Source organism: Trachymyrmex cornetzi, unplaced genomic scaffold, assembly GCF_001594075.2.
Source record: "Trachymyrmex cornetzi isolate Tcor2-1 unplaced genomic scaffold, Tcor1.1 scaffold15, whole genome shotgun sequence".
NCBI lineage: Eukaryota > Metazoa > Arthropoda > Insecta > Hymenoptera > Formicidae > Trachymyrmex > Trachymyrmex cornetzi.
This window is the reverse complement of record NW_017296091.1, coordinates 834333-855210: the sequence shown is the minus strand read 5'-3', so window position 1 is coordinate 855210 and position 20878 is coordinate 834333. Positions and strand designations below refer to the sequence as shown.

The 20878-nt window shown below is 36.7% G+C and overlaps 1 protein-coding gene across 2 annotated transcripts; it reads right to left on the bottom strand.

Annotated features, from left to right (window-relative positions):
- Window positions 1-535: 535 nt before the first annotated feature.
- Window positions 536-20496, bottom strand: Hk (potassium voltage-gated channel subfamily A regulatory beta subunit hyperkinetic). 2 transcript variants are annotated; one of them, XM_018502756.1, is made up of 9 exons: window positions 20402-20496; window positions 11632-11870; window positions 8713-8926; window positions 6813-6940; window positions 5097-5303; window positions 4541-4638; window positions 4188-4244; window positions 3665-3871; window positions 536-2612 (listed from the first exon to the last, which is right to left on the bottom strand). In XM_018502756.1, the coding sequence occupies exons 2-9, from the start codon at window positions 11837-11839 to the stop codon at window positions 2511-2513; spliced, it is 1221 nt and encodes a 406-aa protein (XP_018358258.1). In that variant the 5' UTR covers window positions 11840-11870; window positions 20402-20496; the 3' UTR covers window positions 536-2510. The 2 variants fall into 2 exon arrangements, with proteins under 2 accessions (XP_018358258.1, XP_018358257.1); XM_018502755.1 differs by lacking the exon at window positions 20402-20496 and adding an exon at window positions 15771-17224.
- Window positions 20497-20878: the final 382 nt, after the last annotated feature.

Below are 20878 nucleotides of genomic sequence, written 5' to 3'. Positions count from 1 at the left end.
ACTGGAACCTACTTCGCTGTACTTGTGTCACGCATCGGACGAAAGTCTGGTTTGAAAAAACTTCATCAGGCGCGATAAAAGTGTACGTACTGGCAGCTTCCATTATCCCTCTTTTTTTTTTCCTTTTCTGTGAGCACGTGCGACATTGTACATTTCCAAGAGACTTAGCATTTATCAGTGAGTTGACAAGATTAAGTGGAATGTCAATAACATCGATACGGTATGTGTAAGAAAATTCTCGCATACGCGTAAAAATGAATATCAACGAATTCTTTATTTAAAAGAGATCAGTTAAAAATACGCGATTGACAATATTTTGATACAAATGAAATTAGATGTTGGAGTACGCATCGCAAAAAAATTTTGTCGAGGCTTTTTTTCTCGTATTAATTGAAAAAGTTGACCGCAAATTCTGAGAAAAATATTCTGGCTGTACCAATAAAAAGTACAAATAAAATAAATTTTTGATTATATAAATCAGAATTTTGATTATCGCAATTAAATTTTTGATTATTTCAACTAGAATGTTTGACGGATTTAACTATAAGCGTCTCATTTGCACCTCTTTGATTGAATTTACCCAAATTCCAATTAATGCAAGACTTTTTCCAGTATACATGTCCAAAATGTGTAGTACTCTTTTATGTTTACATATACATGTATCGATATACAGATTATCATTTTTACGAGAGCGAGAAATCTTCTCACGATCGTACACTTGAGCAATGTTCCGAATGATCGGCGAAACGATGCTTGGTTGGCACGAATCGCATCTGCTGATGACTTTGTCACTTTGGCATGAGGGAACGGCAAGATAAATTGAAAGAATATTGCTCAGGGGCAACGATACTTCGCACAAAGATATAATTGTCGAATATTACAAATCTTGCGTTTCTTTTCAAGATAAATCACCTTCTTCACTTGCAGAAATGTGCTGTATCTCACTTTATGGCAAAGCGAAGCGAAAAGCTATCGTGTGCGGTAAACAAACAGACGTTCTCTTGATAGAAAAGGTCATCTATTCAAGTAAAGAGATCTTTTGTACATATTCCGGATCTTTAAAGATTCGTCAGTGAACCTATCGTGTATCGTGTATTAGTGTAGAATTTACATTCGGTTTGACCGAGTTTTGCGAATATTTAGCGAAAATATTTCGAACGTAGCCATTAAGAAATTGATTACGTCTAAAGAATCAGTCCGGCGAGTTAATGAGACTGAATCAGACTTTGAATTAAAGCGTCGCTCCAGTTCTTCGAATCGTCTCAATTTGTTCTACTGACTGGACTCGATTATTGGACTCGTCAGCTCAATTATTCCGCAATTACTCTTCGTGTAATTTATTTTTCAACCGCATTCATCCTTTAGTACAATGCCTATATTTTGAAAACAGGCGCGAAGTATTCTTTGTAAAAGCGAAAAATCCGTGGCTATTTTATTAGCGCATATTGTGTATCACGCGTTTCTTATACAACGCAATCGTTTCTCGATCTTGAAACAAACTATAGAAAGAAGAGAGGATGGAGAAAGAGAAGATAAATTGGTGGATAAATTCGAAGAATCAAGCGCGACATCAGTAGAAAGAAATATGTATATTGGACGTCGAAGTTGATGGGATGAGGTGCATCGCGTTTTAGATAGTATCCTTGATAAAATTCTTATGACCTACGACGAAATTGTTGTAGATGATAATCGACGTGTTGTGCTATACCGTCCGAATTAATTAATTGTCCGCAAATCGCTTTTACTCGACCAATGAATGGCAGAACGAACGTTGTAGTCTGGTGGACACTCGTGACACTGCCGAATTCCTGATTACTCCCTACGAGTGTAGCAAATGGGATTATTAACGCTAAGAATAATGAACACTTGGAATCGCGAATAGAAACCTCCTCGACGGGATAGAATCTCCTGACAGAGGGAGATTAGAGAAAAATTTACGGCGGCTGATGGGACAAATGTAATCGTTCCCAGAGATGCTTTCGAAAGCGTGCAAACACGCGATTCTGTCAACGGAGACAGATGGACTCTCGCGATGAAACACGTCGCGTTTATCACCTACATATCTACGAGTGTCCACGAGTGTGACGTACGAGAGATACAAATCGTGCGTGAAGTTCGGGATACCCCGCGAGAATGAATGTTCCCGTCGTCGTCGAGAGACGACGAGCCTCCGGAGATGGATTCCTTCGTAATTGGTAAATATTGTCGTGTGTCGACTCGTGGTCATATGTGCACTCTACCCGCATCAGGTCGCGACCAAATGTAAAGCGGGGACTCGAAAACGAGTCGCATCCGTGTCAGTCCTTGGCCACCCGATGTTGGGCATCGATAACATGTGGAGCAACGAGACGGTTTACCATCCGCGTGTGACTTCACTGTATCTCACAGAATGGCAACTTGTTGTTTACTTCCTTGGTCTGCTCCTGATCCTGACTGTTGCCGCCCTCGCTCTTTGGACTGCCCGCCTCTTCCACGGAACCCCCACCGCTGCCGTGGGGGCACATCGATTGTCATCTAAGTGCCAGAGTGGATATCATCGGCGGTCGGGACGGTTTGTTGTCAAGAATCCTCTCGATTTCGCTCATTATGTTCGCGTTTAATTTTGGGATAAGCTGAAAATTACGTATTCTTTTTACTGTGTTTGTCATTGAGTTCGGTTCCCTACTGAAAAAAATCACATCACGAAGTTACATAACGAAATCATGTAACAAATAAATTACATAATGGATTGTTCCAAATCATTACTTTATTTTTTTAAATCACGTAATTTGAAAAATCATATAATATTAGAAATAATTTGATCTATTATGTGATTTTATAGTTATCGAATTTTAAAGAATTAAATAATAGAAATAGAAAAAAGAACATATTATTGTGTGACTTTTCAAATTACGTGATTTATTAAAAAAAATCACATACTGATTTGGAACAATCCGTTACGTAATTTACCTATTTTAATTACATGATTTCATTATGTAATTTTGTGACGTGATTTTTTTCAGTAGGGTTCTTTATTAGCTGCGCAAAATTCGATCACACATTTTACTAGATCACGGATTAGAAACTGATATAATTTTATAACTTTTTAAAAATGCTGAGAGAGAAAATCTACAATCAATATTTTTTTTAATTCTTTGTGTATATGTATGTATAAATTCTGAAATATTCTAAGATTTTTCGTTATATAATTTCCAAATAAAACTTGAAGAATAAAATTTGAAGAAGTTTAAAATATTTTTCAGAAATCTTTATAAATTAAAAATATGCAAAATTCTTAAGAATATTGAGATATGAGAATTTTGTCCATCAAAGAAATTATTAATAAATAAAAATCAAAAGAGTTCATGTTCGGTAAATCGTTCTCGAATGTAATAAATCAAATTATTATGTATAATAATGTATTATGATAAAAAAAAACTGGCAAAACCGCGATTAATCAAGTATTAGATCTGCATTTCTATTTGTATCATTTATAAAACAAGCCAGAACAATCAGATCAGTAAATCTATTGATAAGCGAAACAGTATATGTATGTTTTTAAATGTTACGATATCTAACATTAGTGAGAAAACTGCTTTCGATTCATCAATTAATCTTAGACGATATCATTTAAAATATATATAGAACAGTCTCTTCCGCGAAAGCAGATAAACAGCTTGTTTACCTGTAAGCTTTGGAGACTCTCATACAATTGATCTATATTGGATGCACCGAGCAGAAGGCACTGAACACTTTCATTCTTTAAAGACCACGCGATGGCCAGTTGCCCGAAAGAACACCCCAGTCTTTCGGCAAGAGCACATACGTCCCGCAATTTGTCCGAATATTTCCGAGTCTCCTCATCTGCGGATTTGTCTTTCCACGCGTACTCCTGCATTGCAAAAGCAATCGTTAACACGTTCAGAAACAAGTGCGCGATTCGCGTTTTAGCATCATAACACTTTTTATAAAATTATTATTTTATATGATGAAAACAATAAGAATAATATAGCCTTGCATTTTTTATTTAGAAATTATTATTTCTAAACAAAACTATTATAAATAATAATAATAAATTTATGATATCATAATCGGTGGATCAAAATTTTTGAATAAATACAGATGGAATATGTTTAACTTTAAGTATTATGTGACTATACTTTTTATGTAAGCACCTTGTTTCTAAAAATATATTAATACTTACGTACCTCTTTATACAAAGATTGAGTTTCATCCTCCGTCCAACTAAATGAGGAGTATTTGTTCTGAAATCATAAAAATTATTCTTTATTTTTTGATATCATTTTTTAATCACGTTAAAAAATTGAATTGCTTTATATTTTTGTAACTATCTCATTTATTTTCTTAATTTAATAAAATGACTCTTAATTTAATTTTTTTTAATACAAAAATACTCGTATAACATAAAATAATAATATATTTACAGATTTATGTAAACGCTTCTCCGATAAAAAAATAAGATAAATTAAGAGTAAGTAAAAAGTAACTATATGTATATATACATATAGATATAATATAGATATTTATTTTAGACACTTACTTTATAAGAAGATCTCGAGAGGAACGATACTCCGCAATCTTCTGGCTTCGAAGAAACCATCCCTATGGTAACTGTAGACCATGCCATTAAACCAACACCTATAAAACAATTGTCAATTGAATTTCGAAAATATAATTGTAAAAATTTCTTTTCATGATATTTCATAATATTATGTTTTATTAACACGTTAATTGCCACTGTATGATTAAACAACTTTATCCGCGACGCGCCATTTTTATATATATCAACATATTATTTTAATACTTGACACAACAATATAAGAATAATAAGGTTAAGAGACGAATAAAAGCTCGAGACGTAAATAAAATAATTTCTTTAATAAAGATACAAAAGACGGAACGTGTATTTTAATATACTTAATTATATTTATTCTTTATATCAAAACCCAGAATACAATTTTTTTTTTTTTTTCCAAAACATTGAATTAAATAGCTGGCATTCATCTATAAATATCAATCATCAATTACGAAACTACGAGTTAACTCATATCTGGCAGTCAATGTATTAAAGATAAGCAAGAAGATGGATTGATTACCAATTTTGTTATATAATTCTGGCATATAGAGTTCAGGTTTCTCTCTATAAAACAGATGATATTCCGCTTGTTCGACGATAGGCGTCACGCAATTAAATTGCCGACAATTCGTATAGGCTTCCATAATTTCCACGGGTGTCCATCGCGATGTACCCCAATACATCACCCAGCCTTTGCTTATAACATAATTCATCGCGCGAACGATTTCTGGAATATAAGATCACGCGAATACGTGAGATACAGAGAACACAAACAAGATTTTTTTATCGTGAGAAATTATTATCAGATACACGATAAATGATGCAAAGTCGATGCGTGAATCTCTACTTTTACGATGAAGTAACATCTATAAAGAAAAGAAAAAAAGAGAGCGGAAGTGTGTTTCAAAGCGTATGAGGATAAAGGTAAAATAGCTAGATAGTTCTCTTGCACACATTTTTCGCATAATATAAAGCATACATTAACGCGATATGTAAACATAAGAAGTTTATACATATTTACAACAAGAAAATAAATATAAAAGTATACATAAATATTTATATTTATACACATATAAATATTGTGTACATATACAACCATGTAGAATACATATACTTTTACAACAATGACTTTCCATTTTCACATAAAAATACCGAGTACAGAAAGAAGCACACGAACTAGTACGGCACAATGCAACTGCCAAACATCAAATCATTATCATAGTGGAGATTCTTTACTAGTTTCTTCAAGTTATGTATGGACTAAGATTTTTTGTGGAATTGAATTACATTATACAATTTTAAACTATAATGTAAAATAACGTGTCAAATCTTGAGCTGATATAAAAAAAATTCTTATATTTTTATTAATTATAAAATAACTTTTCTCGTTCTACGATGAATGCATTATATAACACTATGGGATTCAATATCAATTCAAAATCCAATCTTAAAATGCCAATCGTATATATACAATATGCATATCCAAAACGGTTAATATTTCGATTTTGTACATGCATGCTATCAGGCTAACGATTCCTTTTTATAATTTGAAGAGTTTTATATTCGACTTGTAGACGACCTTGATAAGTAATTTTACCTTTATCCAAAAAAAGCAAAATTATTATAGGACATTCTTATGGGAAACTACTTTCAAATCTATTATTGATGAAAAATGAGATGTTTTTAAGCTCTTAATATTTAAATTAATGAAAAAGTCTAATAGAAATCATAAACTATTCATAATAATAATCGATTATAAACTTTTTAAACTGAAATTAAATAAAGATTATTGAAGATTATTTTTCTAGGAGAAATTGAAATGAATTAAAAGCACGCGTAACAAGTCTAATAAAATTTTAAGATGAAAAAGCAACATTCTGGTAACACGATAATATTTCTTATATCCAATTTTAATATTAACTTTTCAATATTAAATAATCATCTCTCTTCGCCTTCTTACAGCAGAAACAATAAAAATGTGTTTCTCTTCTCTACTCATGCTAAATTGTGCGTTATCGTGACGGGCATCTTCATGTAAAGTTATTGTCGGAATTACAGTATATATCACAGTATCGTAGCACGCTTTGTGCAGTGAAGTGCCGTAAGTGTTTGAACGATGGAATGGAGACGAGGAAGAGAGAGAAAGAGAGAGAGACAGAGAGAGAGAGAGAGAGAGAAAAAGAGGATTTGAATTTTTGAATGTTACTCGCAAGAGAAAGAGGAATTGGAAAGTTACCTTCCATCGGACACATTGGATCGACTTTGTGGATCATGACAATATCGATGTACGACAGTTGCAGCCTGACGAGCGAAGCTTGCACGGACTCGATAATGTGTTTCCGCGATAGCCCGCGACCCTCGGTCCTATTCAAGAATAGGCAGATATTATCAATCTTATTAGACGCTGCAAACGGAATTAAATAGTAGTAGGGATCATAAGAGGCAGATGAGACGGGGCGATTATGGCACGTTTCCTTGCTTCCTTCATTACACGATGCACGTTATCGAACACGAACCGAAACAACAACGGCAAAATAACGAGACGGCTCGATGTATGAGAACCTAGTTATCGATCCACGTGTCAAGGCGAAGCCTCATATTCGCGCCATCCACTTGATATTAAACGAGGCCGTCTCGTACCGAGATTCACTTCTGCACGATGTGTCTCCCTATCGAGTTCTACAATCCTAAAAATAAAAGCGATGCAACTTACGGACGCCTGGAATAAAACCGTCGCCGACTAATTAATCGATGACACGCCGTTTGTAATCCACGCGTAAAAAAGTGTCTTAAGGAAAGGTTCTGTCTTTTTCTGTGTATATATATCGATATATAAGAGGTATAATATGATCAGTAAATACGATACGTGATAAGGTATCAAAATAATCTCCAACTTACTAACGATTGGCAGGAGTTTCTTTATCGACAAAAAGAATTAAACTCTGTTATTTCGTGAAATCGGAGATTAGTTTTAAGATATAGTTTCCCTTATAATATTTCTTGATAACTGTATAAAATCATAAAAAAGAATTTCGGAGATTTTTTTCAAGAAAACCTTGTCGATTTTTCTCCATTTATCTACTTTTACGATTTGGTATACAAGCATTACGCACAGTGTCTAAGCATCTCATGCTTAGTGTACACAGAATACGCTATTATAAGCCCAGCTAGAAATGATTAAAACGATCGAGTCGACGTCGATTGGATGTCGATGCGTCAATAAATAGTCAATGTCGCAAATACTGGTTGACATTTTTATTATTATCGACTTCATAATTATTGGTTATGTATATATTGTTGGTTAATTGAGCAGTACTGCTATAAATGTTCTACTTTCCTTCGGTCAATTCTACATCGAATCGACGCAAAGTCGGAAAGTATAGTACGTGTATATCTACAGAACACGAACTAACATTACATCAATATTACGAGTTCCTATTCAACAATGTTATATACAACATGTACTTGTTTCATATAATTTCCCACTTAACAATATAAAACAATATAATACATATACATATAAAAATATATAATTAATATATAGTTACTATATACAATACCTATATTAGTTGTAGTGTTCTGCGGGATACTCGATGACAAATTGGTCGAGAATGAATAAAAATCTTGTAGAAATATTCGCATTTTATGCCGAATTAACATAAGGACAATTATGACGAGGTCGAAGATGACAAAAATATCAACTAGCATTCGACATCGGCAATTCAACTAACGTCGATTCGATTAATCATTTCTAGCTGGCAAGGATACGCGAAGGATAAAGTTCGCAGGCCGATGGGCGAGTATAAGTTCGATTACACTGAAGCCATCGATCGAAAAGCATACACGTCTAAAGAAAGAAGAAAACAAAAAGAAAAAGAAAGAAAGAAAGAAAGAAAAGAAAGAAAGGAAGGAGAAGAAAGTAAAAGAAAAGGAAAGGAACAGACCGCGCTTTCGCGTGCAGTAGCGTTACAACATCGAGAGCCACCGAGAGCACGTCGAGAGCCACTACCCAGCTCCACTATCATCAATGCTCGCTAAAACACCACCATCAATGACGACGACGACGACGATGACGATGACGACGCCACCAATGACACCGAGACACGCGCGAAGACACTGGACGGCGCTCTACTCACTTGGTATTCCAATAAATTTTCGTCGTGACCACATAACTGGAACGGTTCCAGGCGCGTCTCAGCAGGATACGGCCGAACTGGATCTCAGCGCGGTGGCCGCTGTGCGCCTCGCTCAGGTCGAACACATTAATTCCGCTATCGTAGGCGAGGGCCACGACGGCCTCCGCGGTCTCCTCGTTGCTACAGCCGCCCACGCCGAACGTCGTCCACGTTCCTGTACCCAGAAAACCAAATCAAGCGACATCGGCGACCTGCATTTTGCGCCTCGTTTTTCCGGGACCGCGCGACCAAAATTACGTCTATCTCTAAACAAGGCCTTGTTCCATCGGAAAATAAGATACTGGCGTGCAAGCGAGATCGGCACGGAAATAGACTCGGTTGAGTTTTTAGCTATTTTGAGAGTTTGCAAGAAATAATAGGAGTTATTACTGTGCTTTTTTTATTACATAAAAAAATAGAATAATAATGATACACTGTTAAATATCGTAATATCAAATTGTATCTAATTTGAGTTATTTTTCATTATAGATCACTACTGCTTCTGCCTCCTACATAATATATCGTTATTTTAACTGAAACAAAAGAGCTAAATCATTTAATTAAAAGAATGTATTAAATTTGAATTTAGTTTATTATTTATTAAATGCACACATTAATATGAATGCTGTTTACTTCGAAATTAACCAGAAATTAATTAATTTTGACACATATGGAAAAATTATTAAAAATAATAAAATGTTATTTTTTAATTCAAGAGATATATATACTGGGTTACCATTGCCCATTTGATATTTAACAGTGTAATACCGATAACGACCATGTTCCAATATACACTGCCAATACTGAGAATCTATAGTTCACGGTTACGTGTATTATAGATTTTCAGTATCGGCAGTGTATATAGAGGGACACGACCAGAGACGACCCACCAAATTGCCATTGTCAATTATAAATTAAGCTTAAAGTACGGAGTTTCGTGTTGCTAGCTCTGCCATGCGATTTGTCTAATTCGTTTCTTGAGTCTTTAAAGTCTATTAAGCCTAATTCTACAGCACCTATTAGTAAATTGTTTTAAATTCACATTTTAAACATATCCAGCTGGTTTTGCTGGCGTAAACTTACTGCAAAGAAAGATAAGAAGCTTTTAAGAAATTATAAGTGAGATAATTGTGGAAGAATTTATGGAATCAGAATAAACTAACAACGCAAAGTAACATCGTGAGAGTAAGCTCTTTAATTTGTACTTTAAATAGTAGATGTATATTAAAGGTTTAAACATGCTTTTTATAATATTACATTACTATTTATATAATAATTTGTTTTTTTACAAAAAAGGGAGTTATTGCTAAATTACATAATTTTTTATTATAATATTTTGTTATTCTTCGTCCTCTCCTTTTTAGTCATTAAAAAAAAATAAATATGTTTGTACTGTTTCAATCTTTTTTTCAACTCGTATCTTTTACATTCTATCCTTATTTGCTTTTGCGTTTATTAAGCTTAATTTTCTCATACCCGTTTCTACCACTGCAGATTAACTTTAATCTTGGTTTAACTTGCTTTTTATCTTTTCCCAGTTCTAAGAATTAGAAAAGGATAAAGAGTAAATTAAACCAAAATTAAAGTTAAGCTACATTGGTAGAAATGGACGGTACTGTTACAATTTTTAATGTAGAAAAGTAGATATACGGTATTATTTCTTTTGAATTTTAAAGAAAATGTTTGTGTAAGAAATTAGAATTCGGTACGAAAGAAAAATTGATAATTAAGCGTTTATTCTCAAACTAGATATATGGTATGCAGCGAAACGTATTTGCATAGATAAACAAGTACAGTCCATTCTACAATTGCGTAAGCGTAACTACAAATAATTGTAGTTATAAGAATTAATCATTTATATGAGAAGAATATTCGACGGTGGTTAGTCATTTCTTACAACTACGGTCACTCACAATTACTACGTTCACGCAATTATATATTATAGAATGAGTTTGCTATTTAAACTGCTTGTATTTGAACTACCGAACGCAAATTGGCTGTAAATCATAGACCGGTATTCATATACGGTAAAAAAATATTTTATATTTGTGTTGAATTTTTAATATATTTGAATGTTAATTTAACATGATGTGACTATATTATTTAAAGATTTTGTGTTAAATTGATATTCGATATTTATATAAGTATGTAAATGAACAAATATAAAAATAATGTATTTTAAAACGTAAATTCTAAGATGAGAATGAATAAAATATGTATTCGTTTAACACATCATAAATATTAATTCTACTGAAAAAATACGTTTCCACAGTTTGCTTATAAATTGTGTTTTTTGTGATAATTTTTTTACATAATATTTGTGATACTTTCTAGCATATTCATCTCGTGTTAAATTAATACAATTAAAAAGTTTGAATGGACCGTTTTGAATACGTGAAATGTATTAAATTTAACACAAATTTGATACTATAGTCAATTTTTATATTTAAAACCGTCTTAAATACATTTAAGAGTACTTTAAAGTAATTTTAAATAATCTTAAAATATCACAAGCTAATCAAAGGCATTACTTAAGACAATCTTAAAATAAGAACAGACTATGAATACCAGCCGTAGTGCATCGTACACGTTATATATCCGCGTCCGCAACGAAACCGTTGTAAAATAAATAATGAAAACTTGAAATCCAACAAACGGTGATATTGGATGGACCGCGATAAAAGTCCGAGATAGCCGGTAGCGGGTGCACTTCCGGGATCGATTCGGCCGCAGATATATCTATTCGCCCTATGAGAAATGAGAGGGAGGGTCTAGGGACAATATATCTCGTACGAAGAGAGATAGCATTCACGCGTTCCGAGAGATCTCAGAGAAGATGACTCTCTACGAGATTAAAGGCGAAATATACATTCAGCGTACCTAATCCAACATTGGAAACACGTAGACCGCTTTTGCCCAAGTTGCGGTAGCGAATACCTGGCGAGGGGTGCTGCAAACGTTGCGCTTGTGCGGCAATGCAGCTAGTTAGTAGCTGTTCTTTCGTTCCGGTCGTGTTGCTGCAGTGCACGCCCGAATCTACACCGCCGCCACCGCCGCCGCCGCCGCCGCCGCCGTTGAACTCTTCCATGCAATCCAAACTTGCTATGGGTGCACGGCAGCTGCGCATACAACGTGCAAGAGTTATCGCGTATCGATGTCGATATACGTCGCTGTATTGTACGTCCCGTGTGACTGTCGGTCGATCGGGACGTCCTAGGAGCACTCTCTCTCGATCAGAAATTCTTCCTTAGACATTTTCCAATGTCCAGGGAAGTTGCAATTACTGTGCGTGTCGCAAGTTCTTCCCTTCTTTTAGAAGTCTTTCAATTTTCTAATTTCAAAGTGTAATTTTAAATGTCTCGATAATTTGTTATCGAGTTAAATGTTCGCTGAAAGGGAACCTTTAACTCGAAATGGGAAACTGATTGAATAGCAAAGTTTCAATATATCGTCGAGATTTACCTCGTTGAAACTTTAGAATTTTTTTAAATAAAATTATAGTTAATTACAGTTTCATTTAATTCCAGAATTAAATGAAATTATAGGTAACTGTTTCCCAAAAATTTCGTACAAATAGAATTCGAACAAATACAAGTTCTAGGACAAAAATGTTTGTTTAATAATTCTACTTGTTAAATAATTGTATTACATTATTGTTAATATTGTTTAAGATAATTGTCATATCTTTTAATTCGTGCTTTAGTTCACAATCAGCGATTAAATATTTAATTGCTCCGGCGTTATCAGTCTTAGTACTTTGTAATTAAAAAATGTGAAAGAAGAGCTGTGGGAGTCAGTGCAGTTAACAGTGCGAACTATATATTGTGTTTATTACAATTATAATATAAAGACGTAGATGCATATAATATTTAAACGTTTCGACTCATCTCTTCAGTACAAAGTAATACTTTGTCTTATTATATAACACAAGTTCATTATAACTTTGGTTTCTCCAAATTTTTCAATTACATCGATAATTTCTGATTAACGTTACTTGTCAACGCAACTTGAAAAGATTTTTTATTTTTATTAAATCTCAAACTTAAATGTATCTGAATATCAGCAGAAATAATTTGTATCGTAAATACAATGATTTTTTTTAATCGCACTAGAAAAAAATGTTTTATTCTATGAATCAAAATTTTGCTGATAAAATTTTCAGTTAAAATATACTAAACGAAACTGTTCAGTTAGTATAAACAAATATTTCTGTTATTTACAGAATAGAAAAAAGTGTTTTGCAGACGCAACTAAATTTTTTGTTGTATAAAAAATATTTGGTTGCTGTTAAAAAATATCTCAATAAAACAGTTCGCTGAAGATACTAAATTCATTTTCCTAGTGTGAGAGGAAGGGAATATAAAATTCATCAATAATCTTTTCAAGTGTGCGTGTGTGTGTGTGCGCGCACGTTGTCTTTTATATTTAAAATCACTGTCATAATAACTGTCGCTTTCTTATTAAGTTCAAAAACGCAAGTTAACGCGTTGTAACCCAGTATAGAAATATTAAATACATAATGATTATAAACAACCGACTAATTACCAGCTTAATATTACGCGGACACGAATCGTTTGACTTTTAGTCATGTATACGTCGACTTGGCCAAAATTCAAACATGAATAATTCGAGGAATATGTAGACATCAATCGTGAGCGTGGCAGATGTTGAAACATTACTCGTCCGTGTAATTCAAATATTGTGAGGCGTGTAATTTTGTTTTGATCTAAAATGTTTCCGTACATCAATGTCGTTTATGCCTCGTCTATCGTATAAAGCTCTACCAACGTACCTTTATAGAAATTTAATACTGGTCAATTTATTAGAGAAAATAGTAATTAATTTTAATATTTATAGAGTACTAGAAATACTGAATAGTGTTTTTAATACTTAAAATAAGTAATTAATTATTATTTTTCTCAGTATTGGACTTTCATTATTCAATATTAGATTTCTGTAAGGATAAATTAACTTTCGCGATTTAATTTACCTTTTATTTTCTTCCAGTTCTAAAAATTAAAAAAAAAAGAGTAAATTAACCCGAGATAAAAGTTAATCTATATATTGATAAAAATAAGATTTAATAAGTTTAGTTCAGAGCAATTTGCTCTCTCTCTCTTTCTCTGTGTCTCTCTCCGTTCTCGGATTACAGTTTTATATAATACATGACATAAACCCGAAGAAGAAAAACTTATTGCGGCCAAAGTTAGCTACAAGTGACGTTGGTGCAACCGAGTCTAAGTAAGCTAATACACCCCAATGCTCTCGCAGGTCGTTCGAGTTGAGGGACGCGAGGGGATGCGATGGCAACCAAGCGTCACTGGATCCCGACGACTGGATCGTCGTCGGTGGTACATTCTCGTCGAGTTACTCGTGTTTGAATTTCGCTGAGCTCGAGTGAGCTCGGTCGATCGTTTGCGAGCTTAGAAAGGCGCAGCCTTCCAAGAACATCTGGGAGCGTCCGAGACACGCGCTACGTTTGTGCCCCTTTAAAAGCTAAAACTACCACTGTGTGAGTCCGCCAGCCGCCACCACCGCGATGTGGGTCACCGGTGCGCAAGGGACGACCGACGAAGGAACGGCGGAGGGAGGAAGAGAGGCGATAGGTCTCGTCTCGGGTCGGGGAATATCGTCTTTCGCTCGAGTGCCCGGTGTATCGTGTATACCGATCACTTTGCTCCGACATTAGCCTAGACGCGATTACTTTGTGAATTACCCACGTTTAATAATTAAAGCCCCGCCGAAATATTCCCGATAATCCGCTTGTTGTGGAGCGAGTCGCGGAACGACGTTCGATCGATATAATAGCGTTTAGCGGAACGGAATGTATAGAGAAAAAAAAAAACCGAGAGAGTATCCAGACGATACAAAAGCCGGATTGGCTTTTGCGTGTTTGTGGGAAACAGCAAAATAACAGAAATGAAAATAAACGAGCGTGCGTTTTATAAGTCTCCAGGAAACTTTATTTTACCGGTTGTGTGTGAAAAGGATGGTTTTATTTGCGCGCTGAAGTATATAAAAATTAGAGCATAAACGGAGATTTGAAAATTACTATGTTGGACCATCAAAATAATTTATGTAGGACGCTTAAGCGTAGTGATAATGGACTATGTTCAGAAACTTCATCCGAGTGCATACAAATATAATTTTATTCTTGTTTATTTATAGTCGACAAGAATAGAATAATAATACCCTAAATTCGCGAATTTCTAAATTATTATCATTTAAGTTATCTCACATAATTATTTCGATGGTCCAATATAATTATTTTCAGATCTGTGTCTGTTCGAATTTTTATACCACTGCACTAAATTAGTGACCCTACATAATGGTGCAAAAAATTTTGACATTCCGTCAACCAACTTGAGCGTCCTACATAATTATTTTGACGGTCTAACATAATTATTGCCAGATTTATAACTAATTAAAATTTTTTTATATTTCAGCAAAACCGTTTTTTGTGCGCGTTCTTTCCTAAAATTTCGAGTCAAAATTCTATTTTGTTAGAAATAGAAGCTCTTTCGAAAAAAACTACTTCGAGATTCGAAATGGTTGAAATTAAAGTTGTTCGTTTCTCGCGTCTATCGCGAAATTAATGGGAGGGACCTTTAGGCAGGACAACTTTAATTGAAACGCGCACGATATTTCACGGATATCCCACATCGCCGTGACATTTGTTTTTTTTTCTCTTTTGTCACGAACTCGCGGCAATGAGCGAAATCCTTTGATTCGCGGGTAGGAATTACCAGCCGTATGTATTCTTTTTGAGATCGTAAAACTTTTCTGGTCTCATTGATTAAAATTTTACATTAGTAAAAATTGTAAAAAAAAAATAACGTTCTATAAATCTTATTGTATTAAATATGTACATTTAACGCATAAAAAAATTATATACTCCTTCCATCCCCGAACTATCGTTTCTTTTTTTTTTTAAGATATACATATGTATTCTTTTCTCATAATACGACAACTCCAAATACGATAGCTCTATTCACGGAGTACGTTTTATTTATACGTACCGATAAATAGTAGGCAGTGGATAAGAATCGTCGTCCTCCATACTGCTGTTCGTGTTTGCGTTGTTGTTCGTGTCATTTCCCGCTGTCGAGGTATTGCCAAGATTACACAGCATTAATCGTGACATCGCTGATGCCGTAGTGGAATGTTTCAGTCTAAATTGGAAACACTTTCGGAGGAAGGGAGGATGTATAGAGAGCAGGCCGATGCACGTACTTGACTCCTAATCGGGCGGCAATCATGCCCGTTGAAACGCGCTTGATGAAATAAAGCTCTCGAAGAGGCTCCTCCTGGTCGCGAATGTTGTGATTTTAACGAAGCGGTCTCCTCCGTCTCGCTGCTCGTACCGCGCTCTTTATCTTCGCCTCGACACTTGGGCGCGATCTTTGGCGCGTGGCGAACAATATCATCGCAATATTGTAATCCGAAACTATCCCGAGATACGTGTATGTACAGACTATGGGTGATCGATCGAGTTGATACGAATCAATCTCGTGATTATTGCACGTGCGAGAGATGCGTATAGGCACTAATTAAATTTTCCCTTCCCTCACATACGTATACACACACACACAGTTAAGAAATCACGCTTAGGCACCACTTTTTTTTCAAGAGCATATAACTTGACAGAGTTTTCTCTCGTGTGCTAGCAGTCAGCACAATCCGCGCTCAGGGGAGGGAGAAGGTGAGGTGGTGACATCGGTGGTTCCTTCGCGGTTTTCCTCGATAACATCGTCCGACTCCGCGGATCTCCGCATACCGGGTCGAAACGCTCGCGAGAGACGGGGTTGCGAGTATATGGTCGATATGAAACTACAGGGGGAAACTCGATCTACCCCTAACCGTCGACGGCCGTGCCGTCGATGCAACAACGAAAGGCAGGGTATCGAGGATGCCGCCGGCGTGCGACGGCGACGATCGCGAACTGCAGTGGCCAGGGGGTTGTTACAGTTTCGCGTTACGATCCATCATCATCGGTCGTCACCCCACGATCGCGTTAGCACTACGTCACGAGGACCGGTGCTACTCGGTCGCCGGTGCCCGTCGCCGTGCCCGCGGACGTAGATTCCCGTAACGCGCGTATCGCGGGTCACGTAACGCAAGCGGCGACGATAACGGGCATTGTCGGACAGCCGCGGATCGGACGCGAGCATTAAGGAGTTCGCGCTTGCGGGCCGATCAAACGGCGCGGCGCGGCGCGGCAATAACGAGCTTTCATAAAGGAACACACACAAATCTCGAACGGAACATCGGTAAAAATGGGGGAAAGTGAGTGTGAGGTTGGGGGAGAAAGAAAGTCTGGTGAGAAAGAGAAAGAGAGAGAAATAGAGAGAGAGAGAGAGAGAGAGAAATAGAGAGAGAGAGAGAGAGAGAGAGAGAGAGAAAGAGACGGCGAGTGTCGTGCTCCCCGCACGTAGGTAACACTGCGCGCACACCGCTCGACACCCGCTGCCGATTCCCACCTTTCTCCTCTTCGGTGGCGGAAGAGCGCGATGCAACCCCCGTGCAACCCTCTAACCTCCCCACCGCCCCCCGTCGTGATGGTGGGCTGCTGCGCGCGCCCCTTTTACCTCCTCGCTGCATGCGCGCGCGTGTCTCTCCAACTCCCGCGTTAAAAACGTGAAATTTGTCGCGGAAGGCGCACGAGGTGACACGAGTTAAGCTATCTCTATATATAGGTTGCTTTCCATTTAGTGCGGCACAAATCAACACAAACGTCGTTCCATCTCTTTTTGCGTTCCAGTCGTAAAGATGAAAGGACACTCTCTTGGGTCGATTTGTATTACCAAATGGCAAGCGTGTCAGTAATTCGCAATCTGATTTAAATTTAAATGTCAACGCTTTAAATGTCAATGCTGTTGCAGTTGAATTCGCTGTGTGCGGTTTGTTTGCATTTGCGTTTATCTTGAGTACGGCGATACGTCAGTCTACGTCTGCGTTTGCGAATTATGTATAGAGACAAGTTTGTAACACCGTGCGCGAATTCGTGTTGGCTCCGGTGTCGTCTGACCATGTTTGACCTCGAACCCTCGACTTACGACACCGTTGCAACTCCCACGCAGCACCCAAGACACGTGTCCGAAAACATAAGATGTCTTACAAATCCTTAAAAGACGGTTTAAAGTCATTTTTTTTTTAAAGACGCTTTAGGCATCTAAAAGACATCTTGGAAACTTCCATAATATCTTAATTTTGGATTTTTTGCTGTTCGTACATTTTATCCAAAGGACATCCTGCACTAAGAAAACTGTCCAATTGGATTAATCGGATTAATTTTGGCGCCATTTTGATGACTCGCGTTCTTCTCTTTTATTATATTATTCTTACCTATATATTATAGATTTCATACGCGGTATAGATTCAAGAATATAGGCCATAATACATCGCGCGCGATGAATCGAACAGTCTGAATTCTGACAAATCGAGGGACCTTCAATAAGAATTCGGTCTAACGTGAGAAAAGGGAGAGACCCTTCTTTTTATTCTTCGTATATCGTTTACGAAGCTGGCAAGAAGTTGCCGATTCGATGATTTCGAAAACGCGACGTTCGTCGTCGTCGTGCTATCGCACGACTCAGCATTATTCTATCGAGCATTATTCTAGATTCTATCTTCCGCATCGCAAACGGCGCATGCGCGCGTTAAATTTCCTTTTGGAGAAACTACAGGAACGACGACCGCGATGCCCGTTTTTCTATGCTTGCACACCTCTTGTATAAATTAAGCAAACAAAAGCGCGTCTTGATGTCTTTAAACGCAACCACGACGGAGAACTTTCAGAAAGTATGTATATCTTTCCTTTCCTTTCTCACAAATGAGTCTAGGATATTATCGGCAATTATAAATGAAAAAAAATGTTCTAAAAATTTTGTTTTATTTTTATTCTGCACACAAGAGTAGTACAGCCTTGGCCATAAACCACTTCCGTTCCGAACAGAAACGTTCTATAATATAATCTAACGAAACATAAATTGAAAACGATTTTATTGGAAAGTAATATTTATTTTTATACCAATTTTTTTAAGATTTTGTTAGTCCGCCTTTGGCTTTTATTATCCCCTTTCCCAAGAAAAAGGCCAATAAAAGCCGAAGGCAGCCAATTTTTCCTTATGTAATAAATTGAGGGTACTTCATACTGGCTAAGGCTCTATAATATAAGTAAAAGGAGTTACGAAGAAAGTCATCGTAAAATGATTCTAATATAATTTCCCTTTTGTTAAAATTACTGTCTCTTCCCGATCAAAAAGTCGATTAAATAATATAATGTAAGTATCAAGGAACACATCAAACCAATTGAGAGAAATGATTTTATTTTAACATCATAAAAGTCAAAATAATAATTTTTGGTAAAAAATTGACTGTTTAAACATTAAGAGTCGAAATAAAGTCATTGATTTTTTACTGACTCTCGTGTGTTCCTCGGGTAAGAACATCTTTGGATGCTTTAGATACTTATGCTTATAAGCTTATTGACAAAAAGCATCTCTAAAAGAAGCGTGTTGAAGAGACGGGGACCCGTGTGTGTGTGTGTGTGTAGCCACGTTCAGCGCTATCCCTCCCCGCGTCGCTCCTCGCGCGCGCGCGCGAACACAATCGCACATGTACAAGCACGCACACAAACGGAGGTATAATCGGCGTAGGAAGAAGGGTTTTGTGAATCAACGGTCTCAACGGCAACGCCGCATTGCAGATCCGCCGCGCCGACACGCAACTGACCCCCGCCCCCTCCTCCTCCGCTGCAGTTTGTACCCTAAATTACGCTCACAGTGACCGAGCACATATGCCTATGCTGACGTACCGCGACGACGGAGACAACACCGATTTGCGAGAACGCGGGTTGTTAGTCGCGAGCGATGTTCTCGCAGTCGCGAAGCTTTCCTTTGGGTAGAAAAAAACTTAACATCGAGAGCGAAGCTTGATCGTCGGTGCTGTGCGCACCTAAAGATCCGCTTGCTTCGACGGTACACGCGACCGTTATTAACTGTCACGCAATTTCAATCGTATATGTTGTTGAGGATAATTGTGAGATATAAGTCTTGATAAATTAGAAACGATGCGAGAGGAATGAATGGACCGAGACAATGCTTTTAATATATGTATCTGTCCGTCGATCCATAAATTCCGACACGCTCTGAGGTCTATTTTTTATTAATTAAACTAGTACGCTTTTGAAACGTAGAATGAAATGGATATATGGTTGATATTTGGCGAAAGCGAGAAAGAAAGTTCTGGTGCAGTCTAGTGAAGAAATAAAAAATAGATCTCTAAATATCGACGAATATTCAGACAACATGTGTATCTAAATAAAAGGCATCATAAAGACGTCTTTTGAGACATACATGCTTTCTACAATATCTCATAGTTGGTCACCGCTATAATAAGTCGTTACCTAAGTTTTAAGCCGTAAGAAATTAAATATAGTCGATTATTCTTTTCGCATTCGACCGTGACTGGTCAATTTCTTACGGTTTAAGACTTGATAGGGTACAGTAGCTTATTGTAGAAAACAACAGGTATCATAAAGATATCTCGTAGACTAGACATTGCGTATTATCTTGGGAGCATGCGTTGACACTCGTATAATACTCACCCCTTCGAGAAGTAATACACAAAATGGTATATATATACGTACCTGCAAGTGGCGGACAGATTTCACAGACGCAGAAACAGTTGGAATAAGTTAAGAAATTTATGCAGTTGGCGTTACCAACGTCTCGACCGACTCGTATCTTCTCATACATTGCGAAAGGGTCTCGCGAGATGAGGAACCAGACGCTAGTAAACTCGGTCGTTGAATCAGTGCCAAGGCCCCGAATTTTCAGAAACCCTCGGTGTGTGCAAGCGAGGAAAACGTATATATCTAACGTGGACTTTAAATAAAATTGCGCCCGATAACCGTAGGATGACTATCGTTCTTTATCGAGTCATCCCACGTTCGATTTTCCGCCCCGTCCGATCGATCGAACTCTCGAAGCGGATATATCGCGAGAAAGATCCGCCGGCAACGGTGACACATGTGACATAAATTTCACGTTATTTATTCTCATATTAATGTCTTCGTGAATGTTGAAAGGTGTCAGTTTCATGTTCGCCAATGTCTACATGGCTT